The sequence below is a fragment of the Crinia signifera genome, chromosome 3 (genome assembly GCF_055691185.1).
Source record: "Crinia signifera chromosome 3, ASM5569118v1, whole genome shotgun sequence".
Lineage (NCBI taxonomy): Eukaryota > Metazoa > Chordata > Amphibia > Anura > Myobatrachidae > Crinia > Crinia signifera.
The window spans coordinates 101,693,981-101,717,703 of NC_139219.1; the positions used below are offsets into that span (position 1 = coordinate 101,693,981).

At 43.5% G+C, this 23,723-nt stretch overlaps 1 protein-coding gene across 5 annotated transcripts in view; it reads right to left on the reverse strand.

The window, feature by feature from the left end:
- The window catches only part of IPCEF1 (interaction protein for cytohesin exchange factors 1), a 155,559-nt gene that overhangs the window by 65,861 nt on the left and 65,975 nt on the right, over positions 1-23,723 (reverse strand). For 2 of the 5 annotated variants that reach the window (XM_083176302.1, XM_083176303.1), the window contains exons 3-4: positions 11,208-11,244; positions 10,358-10,527 (exon numbers count right to left, since the gene is read on the reverse strand). In XM_083176302.1, the coding sequence (XP_083032428.1) occupies positions 10,358-10,527; positions 11,208-11,244 (207 nt within the window). Of the gene's footprint in view, positions 1-10,357; positions 10,528-11,207; positions 11,245-21,663; positions 21,903-22,061; positions 22,195-23,723 lie in introns of those variants that run through there. The other 3 variants (XM_083176307.1, XM_083176304.1, XM_083176305.1) reach the window with 3 other exon arrangements.

Here is a 23,723-nt window from a genome sequence, read left to right on the forward strand (position 1 = left end):
TGAGAAATCTAATTACTGTAATTCGAAATAACATTCACTGATCCTACAGAAAAAAATACAGACTGATGTGTGATGGTTATACTTTTCTCTGAAAAGACTTGTTTTCTAATTCATCATAAATGTGATTTAGCCATGTGTTTCCTGTCACTGTGAGGTCATCCAGTTTTTGACAGCAACTGAGGTATCTTGTATAAAGGATGAGAGGGGTATCACGTTGTTTTACTTTTTTTTTTTTTTTTTTCCCATGAGATTATACATTCTTGAAAGAATAATTTTTTGGGGGAACAAATGCTTTCTGTGGATTTAAAAATGATATAGTGTACAAACAAAGCGTTTGATACAGTAGCCTGGCCACACATGTTTTCAATTCTGGAAGCTCGAGGTTTCAATTCCACCTTCATTAACCTCATTAAATATTTTTACACTAGCCCCATGACATCCTTAATAATAAACGGCCAAAAAGGGATCCCCTTCAGAATGCAGCGAGGTACTAGACAGGGCTGCCCTCTATCCCCGCTCCTTTTTAACTTATCCATCGACCCCCTCTTTAGAATACTGGAGACCTTCACTCCTTTCAAGGGAATCAAGATAGGCCAAACAGAAATAAAACTATCTGCATTCGCAGACGATGTTTTATTATATATAGGAAACCCAAAAGATTCGATCAAAGAAATTCTTGATATATTATCCAAATTTGGCAAAATTTCAGGTTTCGAAGTAAACTTCCAGAAGTCCAGAGGTCTATTTTTACAACCAGGGATAGCTAAACCAGGTTGGGGTAAAAACCTACCATTTGCCTGGGAAAAATCACACATCATTTATTTGGGAATTAAACTTCCTAAGTACCCCACGGAACTCTATCGAAAAAACATTCAAGAAATTATTCAAGCTATGGCCTCTGAACTGGATAGCTGGAAACACTTAACATTATCCTATTTAGGGAGGGCGAATTTAATTAAGATGTCAACGTTCCCCAAATTACTGTATGTCCTACAATCTTTGCCACTCCTAATAAGCAATACTGACCTCAAAAAAATTAATACCTTATTTAGAACTTTTATATGGAAAGGGAAGAAATCCAGGATTGCACTGAATAAACTACAACAAGCAAGGTTCAATGGAGGAATCGGTCTCCCTAACGTCCAAGCTTACAACTACGCATCCCTCACCAGATTCTTAAGAGACTGGCTTAAGAATACGGAAGTATATGCCAACACACACCTGGAATCAGCCTTTTTAGAAAGAGACACATTAATTTCCTTTCTACATAAAATAAAAGAGGAAATCCCTACAAATCTATCCCAGAACCCATTACTATGGTCCACATATCGCTTGTGGCATATACTACGCCACTCCTATAAATTAAATTCACATAAAAGCTTATTCCTCCCATTCTTGGGCAACCCGGATTTCCAGCACGGGGAGGCTAGCTTCCCCTTCTCAACTTTAAGTAGAGAAGGACTGACAAACGTTGGCGATCTTACAGATCCATCCAGCGGTAAACCCCTGACGTTCTCCCAGGCACAAACCTCCTTTCCAACTCTCAGAAATTTTCCAATAGCGTTTTTCCAAATGCAACATTACGTAAGCTCAGTGTTGAAGTCTCTTTCGAAACAGGACCTATCAAACACACTCGACGGGGTCTTGCGCGCCCAACAAATAACTAGAAAAGCTATCTCAATACACTATAGGATATTCAATCCTCTCTTTGATCACTCTAATTCAGAATCAGGTATGAAACAATGGTTAACGCACCTCCCCTCGCTCTCCTGCGAACATTTAATTAAACAGCTATCCATATCTCGCAAACTGTTCCCAGCCGCCCAGTACCAGGAATTATTCCTGAACATCACTCATAGATCCTATTATTCCCCCAAGAGACAATTTTTGGCCGGCATGCCAAATACAGGACACTGTGGTAAGTGTCAAGCTCCACAAGCCGACCTTTTTCACTGCTTGTGGGCGTGCCCATTTATCCGCAAATTTTGGCTACAGGTGAAATCTTTCGCCCTAGACCACCTATTAAACTACTTACCATTTACTGCGGAGTGGGCGATTTTTGGCATACTTCCCGAACAACAAAGGATAACAAGAGGCTGCAAAAAGCTATCAGTTGCAATCAGTGCAGCAGCTTGTAAGGCTATTCTACAAAACTGGATTGACCCCTCCCCCCCTCCCTTAGAGTTATTCAAGGTAAAACTCCACCATCTGTTCATGATGGATTGGTTGGAGACCACACTGCATAAAGAAAAACTCACAAAAACTTATTTTAACACATGGGAGAGTTATATTAATACATTACCGAGAGATTTTCAGAGCAGGATCAAACAAACCCTCCAGAACACAGAATACTACGAAACGAGATTGGTACAGGGAGATCCACCAATTCCCTAGGATATCGACAAGGAAGAGGGTATGAAATGGGGGTTGGGAGCTTCTGGGAACAAGGCCTCCCCGCTGATGATATTTAATAATTGAAACGAAAAACAAGTGTCGAACAATGACTGATGTGGACACAGGTTAATTGTCAATGTTGCTTGTATTTTGAACTTCTTTTATTTTTTCACATTACTCTTATTGTGATTCAAGCTAATATGTATACCAGTAACTCTGTGTTCATGACAACATCACAATTATTTTGTACATATAATGTATTTGACAAATGTATTGTAAGGTGAAAGCATAATAAAAAATAAAACTTAAAAAAAAAAAAAAAAAAATGATATAGTGTCACTATTGTTGGATACTCTAATATCAGAAATTATGGGTGAGATTTAATAGGATGAGAGATTCAGAAAGTGAGAGATTTGGGAAGAACTCTCCTGTTTTTTTAAAGCGACAATCATTTACACTGCAAATGCAAACTGCTTTTGCAGTGTAAATGATTGCCGCTTTAAAAAAAACTGGAGATTTCTTCCCAAATCTCTCACTTTCTGAACCTCTCATCCTATTAAATCTCACCCTATGTTTCACTCTTCGAAATAGTCTTCATTCTATATCCTTTTTATATAATTGTATTACATAATTCTATTGCAAAACAGTAATTGCTGGTACAGTAGGCTAAAATGTATTATATTTTAATAAAAGAAAATATAATGTCATTGACTCCAACTTTCCTTCATGTACACTGTTGTAGACCGACAGAGAACTACTGTTTATCAGAGAGCTTTCATAATAATGTGCTTAAACTCTTGGACCTCTTTCAGTATAAACTCTTCTTGATGTTTTGTGTTGTTCTGGTTGTTTGCAATAAAGAAAATTTGGTTACATTTAGGCACCTGGAGCAGATGCCACACACCCTCCCCTAAAATGCTTGGGCACACCTGCATTTCCCTGACACTTCCACTTTTTTGGCATGCCTAGCATTTTTCTTAGCACTCCCACTAAATGGCCGCTCACCAACCCCTGGTGCCTACTTCCTGTCAATCACCTTGCAAAGGAAAAAAGTAAGGATTCCTTTACTAGCAGGCACGGCGCGTTTGCATTGCGGCCCATATGCATGCACAGTTCATCAATAATCTTTGCTGTGTGAGTTCAGCAGCAATCAGGTCTGAATCTGGCCCAATACGAGACAATTTATCTCATACAGTTAAAAAACAGATGTCCAGTATCCTGTACTTTACATCAATTAACAATAAATGTCATATAAACAACAAGAATATATATAAAAAGAGGTAAAAAGGATCTGATCAACGGTTACCACAATATGAAACCGTGGTGGGCGATACCATGGGACTATGGCTTTATTATTGGAGAAATTGAATAGTGATGTTGTCACCAGATTGCATCATGTGCGTATAGGTCACGTGCATGGGCGACTGCAGGAGGGGCTATGTGACGGAAGACACTAAAGAGCGCAATGATGTCAAAGGCATTTCCATAGCAACCATTTTCACCACTGATCTTTCTGGTTTTCTGAATCCACCTTCCTGTGTATTGACCTTCAGTCATGTCCACCTAATGCTTGTCTACCCAATGATGCCATTCCAGAAACCGCATACCTTGAGTTACCCAATATAATACAGGTAGTACTACAACAACAAAAAATTACAACAATTATGGCCAATTGTCAGTTCTGACAAGGACCATCCAATGTTAAAAAACAATACCATCATGCATTGTGGACACAATTTGAGAGATCTTCTCGTCCAGACGGATGTGTCAGAAATAAAGAAAAAAAAATCAACAAAATGGGATGCTTCAGGTGTGCAAACTGCACTACCTGTTGCTCACTATTTGCAGGTGGCTCATTCTTTCACCCTTTAACAGGTAAAATTCTTATTTGCCACTGGTTATCGTGTTCATCATAGTACGTAATTTTTCTAATCACCTTCCCCTGTGGCAAAGGGTACATCGGGAAGACAAAGAATGTTCAAAGAGTGCACAGCGCTCCATTTGGGTACCATTTGCACTGCCTTGGACAAGGGAAAAGCCAATCAACCCATGGCAAAACATTTTTTTAATTACAAACATAATCTAGAATCCTTGTGGTAAAGTATCATAGATCAGGTACCCAAGCTAAAAAGAGTGTGTGATCAAGGCAGTAGACTCCTACAGTTTGAGATCCAGCATTCAAGTGGTTTATTGTAAACAGTGGCATTACTACAGAGGGTGCAGGGGATGCAATTGCTATGGGGCCCGGCGGCTGGGGCGGGGGGGGCAAGATCAAACAGGCAGTTCCCTGCACCCGCTGGAATTTTTGTTTCAATCTTTTCTTAACTACTAGGGCAGCAGCACGCAGGGTTTGGAGTGCACAGGTACACGGAAAGAGACTCTGGCCGGAAGCAGTGCTGGAAGTGGGTGCATACACTTCCCGCTCCTCGCTTCAAACATAGCACAGCAGCTGCTCTGGGACCTGGCCGCAACACACTCTCCTGCTGACAGCCAGCGGCAGCCTTGCACAGCCAACAGGAGCCACTCGCGGGTGACAGCTGCCGTCGCAATTGACTCCACCAGGGCTGGTAACATGGGACTGCCCTCTACAGAGCCTACCAGGCTGACACCATGTCCGGAACCAGGCTCAGGAAGATGATCAGCTCACTTGCTGCAGGTCAGAGATGCTCGCTCACTCCACACTCCTTCTCTCCCACACCTTTCTCTCCTCCTCTCCCACTCGCTCTCCTGCCTCACCCTTCCTTCTCCTGTCTTTATCTCTCCACTATCTCCTTCCTCTCCTGTCCCTGTAATGTTGCATTTGTAGGCTGCACACTGCACATCCTGTGAGGCCACACCTCTCTCACTCGCGCTCATACCCCTCCCTTTTTCTTGAATTGTAGGGACAATGGAGTGGGGGCCCTTTCTAGATTTTGCTATGGGTCCCACAAAATGCTAGTTACGCCCCCGATTGTAACCCTGACTGGGTCACTTTGAGTCCAGTGTTCAATAGTTGTCATGTACTGTACTTACTCAGTTTCTTTATCTATATATAACTTACAATTCTAAGGTTATGCTATAAATGTCTGTCCTCTGACAGCCGCTTTCAGGTATTCCAGTATGTGTATCGTTTCTTTACACGCATAGTTTTGCCACCTTTAGACTTCCGTACTTTTAGTTTGTCAGTCACTATGGTGATGGGAGAGCACTATGATTAGGATGTCAACAAGCCTGTGCCCACAGCGGGACAACGGCATATCTCACATGGGTGTTTCACACTATATAGGTAAGTTGTCTTAATATTTGTTCATATTCTGAAAAAAAGATATAAATCTGAAACGTTGATATACCACTGATTTCTGCTGCAGTATCTTCAACTGTCCATAAGTGCAGCCAAACAAGGTTCCTATGGAAGATAGATACATAGATAGATAGGAGATGAAGAGGGAGTGGGGAGAGGGAAAAACAAACAGAGGGAGAGGGGGAGGGTGGGAGAGGGGAGAGCTACAGAGGGAGAGGGAGACACATGAGTACTACCTAACTCTAGCAGCTCCAGGGTACTTTGTATGGGAAGGCTCTTCTCCGCATTAAGCACCAGTCCATAAATACCCTCAAATCGCAGCACTTGTGCGGCTGCAGATTGAAGAATGGGGGAGGTTTGTGACTGGTAGTGGGGCAGAGACAGTGGTGCCCCCATGGCTTTGTGCACTACTCGCACACAACTAGTTACAGCCCATTGCAACCGGCGGGGGATGAGCGGGTCCCCTCCGGCTCTCACCCTCCTCCTGCCTGCTGCAGGGCTCTCCTCCTCCCTGCACCCGGAAGGGGAAGTATGGGACTAGTAAGGAGGTCACTGGTCCAGGCAGCACAGCAGGAGGCTGCCCGGACATAGGTGAGGGGGGAGCAGCAGGGATCGGTGCGCGGCAGCAAAGGTTGCAATTAGAAGCCCATAGGCTTCTATGGGGTATTGCTAGCTTTTGCTGGCGATAGCCCCCATTGAGTTAACCCACCGTGTGGGTTTAAGTTAATACCAAAATGCGGTAAAAACCACGATAACCGGGATGCTACCGCAGTTTTGCTTTAGTGCATCCCGCCCTAGGTGTTTATATGTGCTGTATATTATTGTTCTATTGTGTACATTCACTTTTGTGTCAAAGATAATTCCACATAATGGAGTAAAAGAGGGATCATCTCCACAGCTGTATAGAGAGATTTTATTTATTTTTAGGTGAATTACAGTGTAGCATTTTGTATTTATAGCAGCAGTGCTTTAATGGTACTTATTCATGTTTATGCATTGAAAACTAATGTTATTTTGCACATTGCATTTGTATTCCTTCTTGCTAGTTTCATCATTATCTAAAACTATGTAGCAATTATGTATATCTTAAACTACTGTACGTAATAAATCATTGTAAGCATTATTTCCTGCAATAGGGGATTAATCTCCGAAGCTCTTCTTTTTTAGCAGTAAAAGGAACTTGCACCTGGATTATTCTTCTCTGAACAGATCACTATTTAAATGAAAGCATTACTTCCTAATGATATTTATAATCCAAAATACATTAATATTAACTGTCAGCAGACTATGGGTGTATATTCAAAGACAAAGAGGCGAGCTAGGACGTTGAGCAGTGCTTATGCTCGCAGCAGTCCTCGACATCATTGCCCGCCCTCTGTATTCTACTCACGCCCTGCATTCGCCGTTTCCACCTCGCTATTTCTAAAAAACAAGGGGGAAACGGCATGCGCGGCTGCCAAAATGGCGGCGCTCATGGCTAAATGCAGCGGGCTCGCTGCATTAGCCATGAACCTTGCTATTCATGGGAATCCTTGCTGTCAGAGGACGGCGAGGAGTCCCCCGGAACGTAGAATAGGGCGTGCGGCCGGCACGGGGGTTAAACGGCGAGGATGGTTTGTTTTTGGCGATCCTCACCGAAAACAAGCCATCCTCCTCACCATAATAACCCCCTTGGCGGCCACATTCAATACATGCCTATATATTTACGTAGATTTTAAAAACTCTGTAATTCAGCACAAACAGAATATGAACCATATTCAGGAAAGGACAATGTTCAAGAGTGGCCCTTAAAATGTTTAATGATTAATCTAGTACATTTATATAGCACAGTGGTTCCCAAACTGTGTGCCGTGGCTCCCTGGGGTGCCTCGGAGAACTTGCAGGGGTGCCTCAGGTTGGTGGTCCAGAACCAATTCCAATAGGCAAAATCAGTGCTTGTGGTTTTCAATGATAATATAACATATGTGGATAAACAGAAGTGAATCATTTTCTTCACCACATACTGTAACAGAACCTAAGCATGACAGTTAAGCACAACTTATTTACATTTTTTTTTTGGTAACAAACTTTTGGCTATGGGGTGCCCTGACAAATATTCTGATACTCTAGGGTGCCGTGATTCAAAAAAGTTTGGGAACCACTGATATAGCACATTGATTTTAGATAACACTTCAGGTGCCGATGGAATATTGTAAGGTACTTTATTTCCTGGAGAACAAAGTGTACAAATTTCAACCAATTAGTAAGTGCAAATAACTATACTGTTGCTTAAAGGTACATCAATAGCAACCACATTTGAGAATTATTTTATTTCACATAACCACTAACACTCTAGCCCTAATATAAGATGAATACACCACAACACATAACAATAATAGGTCGATCTAACCCAGTAATGGCTAACCTTGACGCTCCAGCTGTTGTTGAACTACACATCCCATTATGCCCTGCATCAGTAAAACTGTATCAGGGCATGATGGGAAGAGTAGTTCAACAACAGCTGGAGTGTCAAGGTTAGCCATCACTGATCTAACCATACACCTGACACAAGAGGACATGATGAAACCTTGAACAAGCAATAATAAAATGTCACATCCTTTGCATTATACAAACAGCTTACAGTCCCTGGAACACCCTATCTTCCTGGGTGGAAGGTGGTCTCTGGGTGTTCTTCGATTCATTCACAAATCATAATTCAGGCTACAGCCCACTAGGACAGATGGGGATCATTAGGTCAACAGTAATAAGACCGACAGGCATTTGGTCAACCACTACTGTGTTACAGTGAAAAGGTAAGCACATAGAAAAGGTTGACATGGAAAGGGTTGGCACATGAAAAGTTTGACGGGAGTGGTTTCAAGTTTTCTGTGTCTATGTTGGCATTTGTCAACATGGAGCCCCAATTAGTGTAATGTAGCCTTGCATGGTGCCTCACTTCACTTGGCACATGTTACCGTTGCCACGTGGATTGTAATGGATTGAAGTGATCCAATTGAAAAAAAAATGTGAATAATTCATGTCCACCTTATAATATGTCAACCATGGCCATGTGTCAACCTAGTGCATGCCGACCTGTTAACTGTCAATCTAAATCACTGTTGACCTAACACCCTAACCCTCCATCCGTTCCTTATTATCCTATTGTTTGTCGTTCGTCCACCCACCTCCTTTTAGTCTGTTAACTCTGATGAGTAGGGCCGATGAGTAGGGCCCTCCTGCCTCACGTACTCACCCTACCTCTTTACCTCCCCAGCGCTCCTGCCCTGTTCTTCCCTTCCTCTACTTCGACACCTACTTCAGAATTGATGTGGATTTTAGTTCTACCACCTATACCCTATTGATGCTGTATTTTATCAACACACACTGTACGTTACCATGTAATTTGTTTTTATGTTTGCTATGTACGGCGCTGCGGACACTTTGTGGCGCATTATAAATAAATGTACTACTACTACTACTACTACTGCACATTTTAAATGATTGAGGGTATTCAAATGACCACCTAACACAACTGAAAAACAGCACACATCTGTATCATTAGGGGTTCTCAAGCAACCATAGAACGAGATCCATTGTACTCTGTGCATAGAGCATTTCCTATGTATCTAATACCTCTTTCATATCGCACTAAACCTGGGTCGCCCATTAAACACAGGGCGATCTGGGTTTAATCCTTCTTATAACTTGGTTCAAATTAACGGGTTGGTCGACCTGGGTTATTGGGTTTGGTGATTTCACACTGCAGCACAACCCGGGTCAACCTGGCAATAACCTGGTTTAGAAGTGTGATGTGAAAGGGGTATTCTTAAACCCTACTGAAGCAATGCACGCCTTATTTATTTTTCCCTTTATCTCATATACACCACAATGTTGAAATCAAAACACAACTGTTTTGTGTACTTGTCAGTATTGCCATTTACTATCAAAGTGTAGAAATACTGCACACAGACAATGTGCACAGTGTTCTGAATTAGTGTTTGTTAATATGTATCAACTGGCACAAAATCATTTCTGGATTTGCCATGAAATGGTGTTCTATCCTAAATCAACCAATGGGGGTCCTTGAAGCTGGAACAGATTAGCTTCACCCTTTCAAGGTCAAAATAATATGCACACGTTTGACCGCTTATGCGCATTAACTGCGTCATTATGCTGAGCGATAAAGAAGAGAGCATCAGACTTGTAAACTGCAGAGCTAACAAACTATAGTGCCTGTTATTAATAAAACATTACCCCCATATCACATAGTAAAACAGCATAATACGACATAACAAATCGGCATCAGGAGAATTCATGTCATTAGTTACGCAGCGCAAAGCACTGAATACATTGGAAAGAAAGACCCCTAAGCTGTGCATGATATAGGATACTCAGTTTTCATCAGGACAACCAATACTGTTAGAAAAAAATATCCCTGTATTCCATACACTGCCAACTGAGAATCACTGACACAAATCTCAAGTTAAATACACAGATGTCACCATCAACAATTTTAAATGAACATATGCTGAAAGGAGAAAAAATATCACCATGCAGCTTGCTGGATCAAAACAAAAACCCACAAAGTATACTAAGCACAATGTTTTATTCTAAACAATTTAATTATTTCAGCATTAATACTACTAAAAGATTAATAAAAAAAAAAAAAAGGAACTTCTCACAGTGGAAAAACATTTCACTTACCATCTGACTGGTATACCAGTACAAACACGAACCCTTCAACACTGCCCAAATCTTTTTCCACTTGTTGCCGAGAAATGATTTTTCTTTCTTCTTGTACAACCAACCCTGGCAATCAGCATTTCCCAAGTCTTTGCATGAAATCCTTCTTCGACTCATTTTGAATATGCTGCCTGCAAAGTAATTTAATAATAAAATATGAAAACAGTTTCTGTTTACAATATGAAAAGTTTAGTGAATATATTTGTAATCAAAGTACTGATTTGCAAGTACTATCACGTATCTAAAAATTTCGCACTTTACAAATAATTCAGAAAGCTAAAAATTTGATTTATCCCTTCCCATAATATTAACAAACAACAAGAAAAGAAATGTTTTACCTCCAACAGTCATTGCATACTGTACAACCCTGAAATTACTGAAAGCATGCCAGCAATACTGAATGCAAGGACAATCATCTTACAGAGTGTTTATTCATCTGAAAATGCTTGTTTATTAAAAAAATTCTTTAGTCTTTAAGTTTAAATAACTGTTTATGCAGATAGTTTCAGACTTATTGACAAAACAATAAGCAGCATTACATTTGGTCCGCCATCTGCGATTAGAACCTACGGTGGTGCTTAAGCAATCTGTTCTGGGGGCAAACAACACTTTTGCTTTCTTCGTTTGTTTCAAAATTCATAGCTTAAGACTTGTCCTGCCGCCCTGCACAGCTCCAGTGACAGAGAGCATGCTATCTAATTACATCAGCATAAGTACAACATAAGCCCTATCCATGCAGATATTGGTACTCAGCTAAAAGAATAAATAATTGCATTATTGCAAGGAAAAACAAAATAGGTTTGTACAATACCTCTGGATTTCTTCGTTTGCTTCGAACGCAAGGAAACCTGCAGGAAATGGACAGAGATAGGGAGGAAATTTCTTATTGTGCTGTTGTAGAAGAGGCTGACGTTAAAAAAGGAGGGAGTGTGCCTGACTACGCTCCATAGACATTCATAGGCAAAGAAGAAAGCTGCACTGAACCGTTCATGTACTGTGTATTTATAGGCAGGCAATGTTTATGTTTTGAAGAAGATGAATTACAATAAAGTAGATTAAGTTTAATTTTTACTCAGAGATGCTAAACATGAACAGTATTTAAGCCATTGCTTATACAATACTTGTGTGTATTACATGAGCCAATCAGAACAATAAATAGATACATAATATTACAATATGTGGTGAGATATTGGGGTAGAGTAATTAAGCCTGGTAAAGAGAAAGTGGAAGGCTATAACGCACAAGCCAATCAACTCCTAACTGTCATTTATCAAACATAGCTGATTGGCTGTTGTGTTATCACCTTCTATTTTATCTCTTCACAGGCTTAATACATCCGCACCAACGTGTGTTAACTGGACTTGCCAAATGACATGCATGCCACTGAGCTTAAACATGGAAGAGTTAAGGACCCCATACACTACAATAATATGTATGACCCTGATGTCGGATGGAATTTCCTTTGACCTCCCCAGGGACCTTCCCGGGAGTGATTCCATCCGATTTTGTACTTTGGTGTTATTTTTACATAAGACATATTTCATGTGATTGATCAAGCCAAGATAAATCGCGTGATATATCTTATGGTATACAATTGTACCATGATAAGATATATCTGATGGTCTGGATTGGGGGCTATAGGGACCCGAAACATCATTCAAAATAATATAATCGCACACGCAAAAAGCTCCTTTTTCCATCAGATTCCGATAAATCACTGGTGTAGTACGACCGATCTAGTGGCTCCTATCAGACACTCACAGCAGCCCCTGTCATTTATGATGTACTTGCTGCTAGCTGTTATTTTTTATAAACACAGGGGCAGATGTAATAAGCCTGGAGAAGTGATAAAGTGGAATTTGATAATGCAGCAGCCGGTCAGCTCCTAACTGTCATTTTCAAACCCAGTCTGTAACTTGTAAGCTAGGAACTGATTGTCTGGTGCATTATCACCTTCCACTTCGAACATTTCACCAGGCTTAATACTTCTGTCCCACAGTGTGTAATATGGAAGCAGGTTGGCTGAGGCTTACTGGGAAAAGATTGGGCAGAACAAGTCATGTTTAATTACAGTGAAAATGTTTAGGATTGGGAAAAGATTAGTCAAGTGATTTTCAATATAGCATACAGTCTCCCCTCTACATCTCAGTCAGCTCACAAGAAAGAGGACAATGCTGCCTCTTTGTAAATTCTAAGTTACCAATCCATATATATTTCATTTCACATAGGCTATCTTGGATTCAAAACGAGGCTCTTTCGTGGAAATCAGTTGAGATAAAGGGATAAAGAGATAAATAGAATAGCCTAGGTCATATGCCTACATTCTGTAATTTGTGGGATTACTGATTCAATAAAAAACTGCCTTTCCCCTATGTGGTGACAAACACTAACCCTTTCGTTTCATGTAAACTGTGGAGTCAATGGGTTTTCCTGTGCGTGAACCCTAATCTTTTTTTTCGCTGACATTTTTTTTGTAGCTCCTGAAGCGGAGTCCTCTTATTGGAGACCCGCTTATACGGATTTGCTCTATGACTGCTTCGAAGGATGTTTTGACCATATTATATAATTAATATGCTGCTCTAAGTATAGGAGCCAGGGCATAAATTGGTCATGCAGAGGTGGGAGAACTCATTTCCCTATGCCACCTAATTACACCCCCTCCCCCCATTAGGCAGATCCAGGGCTAGCTTTCTATGGTCAGATTTATGAAGTACATTTTCTCTCATTTGGGTGTTTCTGCAATGAGGCTGACTCTACTGCAAATTACAAATATCCACTGAAGCATTAATCAGCATAGGCAACTGATTGCAAAACTGGCTGACTCAGACCACCTGCAAGGGTGCTATGGGGTTGGTGGTCCAGTATCAAATAAAATGATTTTTGGTCAGTGTGAGAGTCATAAGAGCTTGTGGCTGCCAAAAAGCAAAACCCTGTCCACCACTACATAACTGCCCATGAGAGTTACACTTAGTTTCTCAATAAAGAAACAAAAAGCTTTGGGCCTAGGGGTACCAAGAAAACGATATGGGAGCCGTGATTCAAGAAAGTTTGTGAACTACTGGGCTAGGCCAAAATATTTTGTTTTAAAACAATATTTTCCAGATTGTGTCCTCAGAACAGAATGCATATGTTCATCCACATGCATAACTGTACTCATCTATGTGACTGAACTTCCCTTACTAGTACACTGGGATACACAGCCATCAATGACAATATGTGCTAGTGCCAATCATATATCTTTGTTGCAAAAGATGTATATGAAAAGGTGTATTTATTCATATGCTCAGTTCTGCAAGGCCCAGAATTACTTCAGCACACCTTCTCTAAATTTAGCCTACAGTACCTGAGTATGCAAGTTATATACTACTTAGATACATGTGGAAATGGGTCTCAGGCGATGCATATGACAGAGCATGCACAGTACATAAATGTAAATATATATTTTAATAAAAAAAAAAAAATTTAACTCTTCGTTGCCCCTTTAAATTCAAATAGGATTGATTTATAGTTTTACATTATTTATTGTAGTTCAATAACCTTGCATTACACTTTATGTGAGACTTCTTCAAGAGACTCATGGATGTCCAGTTTCATCATAGTCCACCCTTTTACAACCAGCCCAATTCTCCCTTGGAAAGTGAGCAGTATGAATGTGTGATTACATGATTCATTGGGAATTACATAATTTTAGCTCTAATGACTAGGGATATGCAAGTTCGGATTGGAGAAATCTGGACACCCTGAATCCGAACTTGCGCTCCGAGACTGTTCAGAATTCCCAGCCAGACTTAAAGCGCGGGTCTTTGGATCTTGCAAGATCCGGACCCTTTTAAAAGGGCCGGCCAGCTGGATGCCATCTTCACTCCAGTCTAGGAGAGTGAAGAGGAAGCACGTCCCGGCCACCTGCCTGACTGTCTGCTCACCCGCCCGCCGTCCAGTCCAGTGACAGTGCTATCTTGTCCAGTGAAAGTGCTGCATAGTCCAGTCCAGTGCCAGTGATACTGTGTGTATAGTCCACTGATATTGCTGCATACGTCCAGTCCAGTGGCACGGAAGTTAAAGGCCAATGATCGTGCATGGACGTTAAAGGCCAGTCCAGTGATAGTGCTGCATAATTCCATCCTGTGATACTCCAGATAGTTAATGGAGAACCAAAATTTGGAGGATAAAATAGTGAAAGAACGAGGACCACTTCCTCCTAGTGCTGAAGCTGCTGCCACCAGTCATGACATAGAACATGAAATGGCAGCAACATCGTCTGCCAATGTCATTGTAGAGGGCATGTAAAATCTAAAATGCCAAAGTTCAGTAACTTGAAGAAAATAAAATGTAAATCGTTTAAGGAGAAACATAAATTTGCCAATATGCCATTAATGACACAGAGTGGCATGGAACGGCTAAGGCCCTGGTCTATGTTCAGGACTAGTGGTTCAGCTTCACATGACGATCTAAGCTCTCCTCCTCCCATCACTAGAACATTTTAGTGAGTTAATCTGTCATCTAAAACTCCGCAAACAACTGTGCCTTCTAAAGACATGGCATCACAAATCCCCAAGGAGAGTCCAAGGGTGTTGGTGGTTTTCGATGCCTGACCTTGCCATCACTGTATGGGAAGAGCACCACTTGCAGCACACCCTTTGCAAATGCTGGAAGTATCACCCACATTCCTGTTCCTGATTTAGATAACGAAGGTGTCAATGTTGTACACCAGGAGGAGGATATTGATGTAGCTGGCGCTGAGGAGGAAGTTGATGTGGAGGATGCTGCTGATAGTGATGTGGTTTGCTTAAATTAGGCACCTGAGAAAGTTGTTGTCCATGGAATGCAAAAGGCCATCGCCAAAAAATCCACTTCTTTGGCCTGGCATTATTTTTATCCAGACAATAATTGTCATTTATGTAAAGCTGCAATAAGCAGGGGTAAGGACGTTGGTCCCCTAGGGACATCCTCGCTTATGCATCCCCTGAAGTTCGTTCATAAGTCACTGTTTAGATCAGAAACTGTAGGTAGGACCCTAAGCAGTCCAGAGACACCTAAATCCCAGGATCCTGTTGTTTCCAAGCGCCTGAAAACCACACCAGCAAGTCACTCCTCATCAATTTCCTCCTTGATCCGGATCAGAGGTAGTCCTGCAGGTCATGTCACCGGAATGACTGAAATATTCTATCTGGGATTCCTCCGCTACACCTACTGCTGCCGCTACTGCTGGGAGTCGTTCATCATCCCAGAGGGGAAGTCAGAACACTAAGCTATTGACTGTCCAACAGTCATTTGCAAGGAAGACGAAGTATGACAGCGGTCATCCTATGGCAGATAGGATAACTGCGGCCTTAACAGCTATGTTGGTGTTAGACAAGCGTCTGGTATCCGCCATCAGTGGAGTGGGAGACATCCGAAATAGTGTCTTCAATGCCCTGAAAAATACAGTTGTACCCACTGCCCACTTAACCATGGACATGTGGACAAGTGGTACAGGGCAAACAAAGTACTATATTACTGTGACAGCCCATTGGGTAGATGCATCACTTTGCACAGCAACAGCAGCATCTCTGAAACACCAGCTCCTTTCAAGGCAGGCTACGCTGTGTATCACCAGCACAAACCCAACAACCTATTAGAGCAGTGGTTCCCAGCCCTGGTCCTCAAGTACCCCCAACAGTGCACATTTTCCAGGTCTCCACACAGAATCACAAGTGACATAGGGGCCCATTCATCAAACCGTATTTGCAGCTAAATCCCCGAATCGGGGTTTAGCCGCAAATATTAAGTATCCCCTAAATGCATCATAGGGTGACCGCAGCAGGAATCTCCGATCCCTGCTGCGATCCTCCCTACAGCGCTGCCGGCCGCATCCCCCATAGGTTTCTATGGGGGATGCGAAGCTGCCCGATGTATCAACATCGGGTAGCCCGGCATCGTACCCCTGGGCTATCGCCATTCTGATATGGCGATAGCCCATTGTAGCCTATGGCTACACATCGCACTGCCCATTGTAGCCTATGGCTACACATCGCACTGCCCGAGCAGGGCAGTGTGGTAAGAGGGTCGGCGGGGGTCAGCGCATAACCGCGCATGCGCAGACTCCCCCGGCTTCCGGGTTAGGGCTTCGCAGGGAGGGGCTCCTTTCGGAGCCCTGTCCCTGTGCCCTCAAAATTGATAAATTCCCCCGATATGATCGTATTTTACAATGCGATCCTGGGCGGTAATATTCCACCCAGATCGCATTGTAAATGAGATCATGATAAATGTGCCCGATATTAAGCTCAATCTGAGGATCTTTTAAAATGTGCCTGAATAATCTGTGCACCTGCTGGTGACCTGGAAAACATGCACTGTTGGGGATACTTGAGGACCAGGGTTGGGAACCACTGTCTTAGAGAACTGAAGGAAATCATTGCGCAATGGCTTACCCCACTAAGGGCGGGATGTATTAATATACATCGCCGCCCTTCGCCGGGTGTCCGCCGCGATGCTGCCGCATATGTACTAACAAATGCGGCTGGCATCGCGGTGCGGTAATGGAGACCCCCCGCGATACCTGTACTGTGGTCTGCGGGGGGTCTCCGTCTCCTCCCTGCCGGCTCCTGATGCCTACATGCCGGGGACAGCTAAGCAGGCTGTCCCCGGCGCCTCCTCCTCCCCCGTGCAGCCGGAAGGACGTCCGGCTGCGTTTATAGGGGGAGGAAAGGCTTACCTTCCGGGGTCCTGGAATACCTGCAAGAAGGTAAACCCAAGGGAGGGGGAAAGGGGGGGGGGTCGGGTTGCGGCGACGCGGCGGGTGGCGAAAAGAAGCCCATAGGGTGACGATACCCTGCCTGGCGAAAACGGGGCGGACGGGCAATAGTACATAGGAAAATGCGGTAAAACCCCGTTTTACCGCATTTTCCCTTTAGTACATCCCGCCCTTAGACTCTCCAGGGAATTTGTGGTATCGGACAATTTCAGTAACATTGTGCGGGCATTACATATGGGAAAATTCCACCAGGTGTCATGTTTTGCCCACACAATAAATTTAATGGTGCAGCATTTCCTCAAAAGTGACAGGGGCGTACAGGAGAAGCTTTCAGCAGCCCGCAAAATTGTGGGACACTTTCGGCATTCTGCCATTGCCTGCTGAAGGCTGGAGCGCCAGCAAACCTTCCTGAACCTGCCCTGCCATCACCTCAAACAAGAGGTTGTGACATGCTGGAACTCCACCCTCTATATGCTGCAGAGGATGGAGGAGCAGCAAAAGGCTATTCAAGCATACACAGCCACCTATGACATAGGCAAAGGAGGCAATACACCTGACCCAAGCACAGTGGAGACCAATTTCCTTGTTGTGCAAGTTTCTCCCGCCGTTTGAACTTGCCACACGTGAAATTAGTTCCAAAATTGCCAGCTTGGGTCAGATCCCCTGATCAGGCTGCAGAAGCAGCTGAAGAAAGTGAAGGAGGATTCCATTGGCCATCTCCTGGCAGTAGTCATGCTGCTGGCATCAGAATTATGAACGCCGGCATCCTGACCATCAGGATGCTAAAAGCAACAATTATAGAGATTATATAGCAATCATCTGCTTGGCACCTTTTAGTGTTTTTCAGTCATATTAGTAGCTCCTCCAGTGGCGTAACAATAGCACCGCAGCCCCTGCGGTCGCGGGGAGGCGCAGTGTAAGTGCGGGCACCGGGGGGCTGCGGTGCTATTGTATTAGTGGTACGGTGCGGGTGGGAGCTGGGATGCCTGTCAGCGCTGCAGTGGTCCCGGCTCCCATCCTGGCTTCATTCTGATGATGAATGGACCATCACAAAATGTCCGCCCCCATACAGCAGACAGTTTTAGAGAACTGTCTGCTATATGGGGGCGGACATTTTTTGATGGTCCATTCTTCATATCATCAGAATGAAGCCAGGGCGGGAGCCGGGACCACTGCAGTGCTGACAGGCATCCCAGCTCCCATCCGCATCGCTGACAGCAGGGCTCCTGAGTATGTAAGTATACATGTAGTATGTATGTATATGCGGCGGTCGGCAGGCGGGCGGGCAGGGGGGGGGGGTGTTGTGGGGGGGTTGGGAGGGCGCACCAGAAACCTTTGGCGGGGGGGGGGGGGGGCGCATTTTTTGAAGTTACGCCACTGAGCTCCTCCTTTATATCATTTGGTTTGTATTTTAGCTTTAACAGTCTTTTAAAGTCTCTGACATCACAGAGCGACAATCAGGCATTGTTTATAAGGGTTTAAACAAATCCTCAAAGCCTAATAAAAAAATTATTTTGATGCGAACAGCCCAGCAAAAAAAGATACTGTACATACACACTCTTCGGGTCAAGCATTTACTTTGCTGCATATCATGTCAGTTTCTATAATGCTGTTCAGAAGTATTAACCATGAAAAAAGCAATCAGTTCGGTCCCGACTATTGGTGGGATGCTTTAAACCGAAATGCAGTAAAAACCCCGTTATCAGGTTTTTTCAGCATTTTCATATGCAGTAAAGCCCCTCCGTCGGGGCATCGCTGCGGAGGGAATTGCCAGCTTTTGCTGGCGGAACCCTATAGAAGCTTATGGGATCCCTCCCAGCATGCCCCTTGGCCAGCGCCGGCTCACTGCACATGCGCAGATGGACTTCCGGGTCACAGACCCCGAAGTCCAGGAACAGTGCTGCATCACAAAAGACAGCTCTTATAACAAGAGCTGTCCTTTGCGTTACTAATCGCGTATGCGAATAGTGTAAATGCGGTAGCCGGCGATATGGGGAGGCGGATGTTAGAGCATTCTGCCCTATGTTTGAAAAATGATTGGTTTGTTCTTTATCCATACTTAACTACTTGAACGTTTTCCTATCTGATAGATGCCCAAAGAAGAGGAGAAGTAGGTCGGATTCAATGGGGGCATGGCTGGGCTAAAGGTATCATTAGGCCCTGCCTCGTGTGGGGAAAATGCCACCATTGGGGCAAATTTGCATATAAATGGGGCCCTGCAAATTTGCATATAGATGGCCCTGCTGCCTAAGCTGGACTGCAGGTTAACTTCCCTTTCTGCCCACTTTATTATTAAGTAGGCAGAATTTGGTGCCCACTCTCCTGGAGATGTGGAGGAACTAGCCCAAAAACCACAAGTCCCCATACAGGATCCGGGAGAGTCGGTATGACTTTATCTCTCTCCAAGCTTTCATAAATACAATGTAATATTTCATACAATTACCGGTAACTGCCAATTCTGCAAAGCTGCCGAAATCTCATTTTAAAATAATCAGTGTTTTAACATTATGTTTTAAGCCAAATTGTTTTAACACAGCATAAAGCTTTTGATTGAGAACAATTACAATTCTTCATTCCGCGAGTGCCATTATTTTTTCATTGCTTTTTTCGGAAAGTGAAACATGACATTATTATTGTGTTATTAAACCCATGTGTCTACTTTCATTTGTTAGGTGCTCAGGACTGTCAAATTGTAGATTTGTCCCTCATGATTACCATATGGGAGATGCGAAAATAGATCAGTCACATTAAATTATATCACATATTGAGTCAGGCATATTCTAATCTGGTATGCTGCAGAATATTTCCTGGATAATTGTTGGTAAATACTTCTCTAGTACATAAGTAATCTTGTAGTATGTTAACTAAATTTAAGCAATATGCAAACAGTTACTATGGTAGAGAAATGTTCAGAATCACTTTATTGCCAAGTTGAATTAAAAAACATCTGTATTCTGCTTAATATACCAGTGTAGCACAATAATAAGGTACATAATGTAACAGTAAATACAAAGGGAAATACAGTTGGGGCAGGTCTCATCATTGCAGGGAATGGCGATGGCAACACCAGCCGCCATCCCCCGCCACCCGGCATCCGTACAGCGAAAGGTGACGCGCGCGCACGAGATGCGCGCACGTCCCCTTCCGACGGCGCTTCCCCCGGGTCACCGCTGGCTTGTCGGCGGTCACCCGGGGTCCCCACCGCCTCCCCCCCTAACCCTGTCCGTCTCCCTGAAGCGGAAACTGACAGGGTTCCCGTCGCCCCACCGACGGAAACTGAGGTGCGCTTGAGACGCACACGCGTCTCAGTCAGATGGCGAGCCGGGCTGCTGGTGGATCGCTAGCGGTGACGTTCTGGCGATTCGCCAGCAAAGAAGAGCCCGGCCCCATCTGTATAAGCAAATAATTTAAATACTGTATATACAACATATAAAGACTAATGTTCATACAATGCAATTACCTATATGAAAAGTAGGTTTTATGGACCGAATTCTGGTTAGGAGAAAAAAAAGGTACTTGTGTAGTTTCACGGCGCCAGCATAGCCGTGCGTCCGTGTCCCCTTGTGGGGCTCGCTGTGCTCACCCACGCTACGGGCTCGGTATCTAAAATCAACTCCGTGCCAACGTGGATAGTGGGGGTATGAACTATACACGTTGGCAAGGAGTTTATTTTAGAAAGTTTGGCGAACGCCGACCCGGAAGTAGCGCACGGCCATGCTGGTGCCGTGAAACTACACAAGTACCAAAAAAAAAAAAACAGTAACTGCTCACCTGGACAAAACCATGTTGCACTATAGGTGGTACAGATGTAAAATGTGCAGGAAGATTAAGATTTGGGTGGAGTGTGTACAAACAAGGGCGTAACTACCATAGGTGCAAGGGGTGCAGCTGCTATGGGGCCCAGAGCTGAAGGGGGCCCGTTTTTGCTGTGTAACTAATATGTTTTACATACATTTATCACCATCAATAGCTAAATAAGGGGCCCTAACAAACTTTTGCTATGGGGCCTACGAATATCTAGTTACGCCTCTGTGTACAAACATCAGACATCTAAATTACACTGTAACAATAAAGCAGAGAATATTTACCCTGCATAGAAAAAAATATAATTGTATTTGCTTTTCTTGCATGGTAACATTATTTGTTCCAGATATAAAGTTAATTATATTTTTTAAGTAAATTAGTAGTTTCTCAATTTTATCCATAATTATCCCATAACAAATAAAACATGACTGAAATGAATGGAGCTAAAAGCATGGGACCTAACAAATCTATACATTACTTTTATGGAATAAAGAACACATTCATCTGGCTAAAGGATTCTTCCATTCTTTACACAAAAAAAATGTAAGTAGCAACCCGTGTTCTAATTTAATTGATGCTATCCCCCAAGGACAGGATTCTCCCTACTACCAGCAGTTCCTATGTCATATAATTCATTTTCCTCTATATGACCAGTACACGTACCAAATATTAACAAACCTTGCCAACAGAACTTCATATAATTACTATTTTATTCTATATTATTGCTCACCAATAATGTGCAACAAGAGGCTGGATGCAGTGTGATCCTGGCTGTGAGAGCTGCCTGGAACTCAGCTGTGAGCGGGAAACAATCTCCCCAACAACTTCAGCTGGAGATGTGTCTTCTTTTCCATATGCTATCTCTGTTAAACAGTGCAACGTCTACCATAGTTATAGTGGATCTTTCCAATTACAGCAAGAATTATGCAGCACTACTGTTGTCGTGTACTACATACTGGCATTGTGCAATGACCTCTTTTATAATTGCCAATAAGCTCCAGGAAGTTATGTAAAGTAACTGTGCACACTGTGTTCCACTGAATCCCGAAGTGTTTCACTGAGTGTGTGTGTGTGTTCTATCTTGGAATCAATGATCCCTCTCCTGAAATGTAGCCAAACCTCTCTAACCATACTTAGAAACGCACCTCAAGAAATCAAGTTGAAGGTGAATGAAAGCATCCATGTGTGTAACCCATAGGAGCCTCATGTACTGTGGGTATGCCACTCCAATATGTGGTACTCCAGCTGCTGTGAAACTACACATCCCAGCATGCCCTGCAACAGCTTTGCTGTTAGATCATAAAACTATAGCAGGGAATGCTGGGTTATGTAGTTCCACAGCAGCTGGAGTGTAACATTTTACAGCAGTAGGATCTCACACAAAAGCGCTGGGTATCGCCCATAGGGTAACAAGCACTTTTTGGCATGCGGGGAGGGCTGGGAAATGCTGTCTGCTTAAGCAGCAAAGACCGAGGGTATAGGTCATAGGTTCAACAGCACTAAGGTCGACATGCAATAGGTAGACCACTGAAGGTCGACATGAGCCAATGTCGACACATAGGAAAGTCGGCGTGGGCTTAAGTCGACAGGTCATTAGGTTGACACAAGCATTAGGGCGGCATGGGCTAGGTCGATAGTCAAAAGGTCGATAGTCAAAAGGTCAAAAGGTTTTTATAGCCTGAATGTCGACCCAGTCGACATGGACACTAAAATGTACACCACATCCCCTCGCTCTGCTTGCTGAGCTTGCCTTGCTATTTTATTTTTCCACCCCGCCCTAGTGGATGGTCGGGCATGAAATACCGCCTGTCGGCACATGTCGGCTCAAAAAAAAATGAAAAACCTTATTTCGACCTTTTGACTGTCGATTTAACCCATGTCAACCGAATACTTGTGTCGACCTAAGCCCATGTCGACCATCCAATATGTCAACCTTTTCTCATGGTGACCTTCAGTGGTTGACCTTATGCATGTCGACCTTAGTGCTGACGAACTAACAACTGTATACCGAAACCAGTATCCCTCCTCCCTAGTACTATACATGCAGTCCACTTCAGCAGCAATCCCATTGGTCAGGCTGTGGTGCAGTGCAACCTAGTGTGACAGTGGGGGGGCTATAGAGCTGGGATGGTCACCCCGCTGCCAGCACAACAGACTTATGCTGAGGTAAACGGCAGCACGCAGCATACACTGACAGCACCCGTTATGACTCGAGGCAATAAAAGTGATATGATGATGTCACTGGCGCTGAGGCTTCTCATGTGCTGCTTCCATTACACAGCGGGGTGATTCTGGTTGGTTTGCAGAAGTAAACTCCTTCTTTAATGAACAAAACCATGTGCACTGCAGGTGGGGCTTATGTAACATGTGCAGATAGTTACATTTGGGTGGACTGTGTTCAAACTGAAATCTAAACTACAGTCTAAAAATTATGCAGGCAGTATTTGCTATGCACACATACCTCCCAACATGACCCTCTCCAGGAGGGACACATGGGGCAGATTTATTTTGCTCGGTGAAGTGAGGAAAGGGGGGATGTAACATGTCGACTATACAAATTTTCTGTGTTCAATTTTGTCTGTACTGATGTAACACAGGGTTGCCGACCCTCCCGGAATTTCCTGGAGTCTCCCGAAAATCGGGTACCCCCTCCCGGCCCCCGGAAGGGTGGGCAACCCTCCCGGATTCAGGGGGGACCCCCGCTGACCCCCTGATCGTGGCATTAAAATGCCGCAATCCTCGGGTCTCAGAGGAGGGGGCGGAGCTAAAACGGCACAATCGCGTCATTTT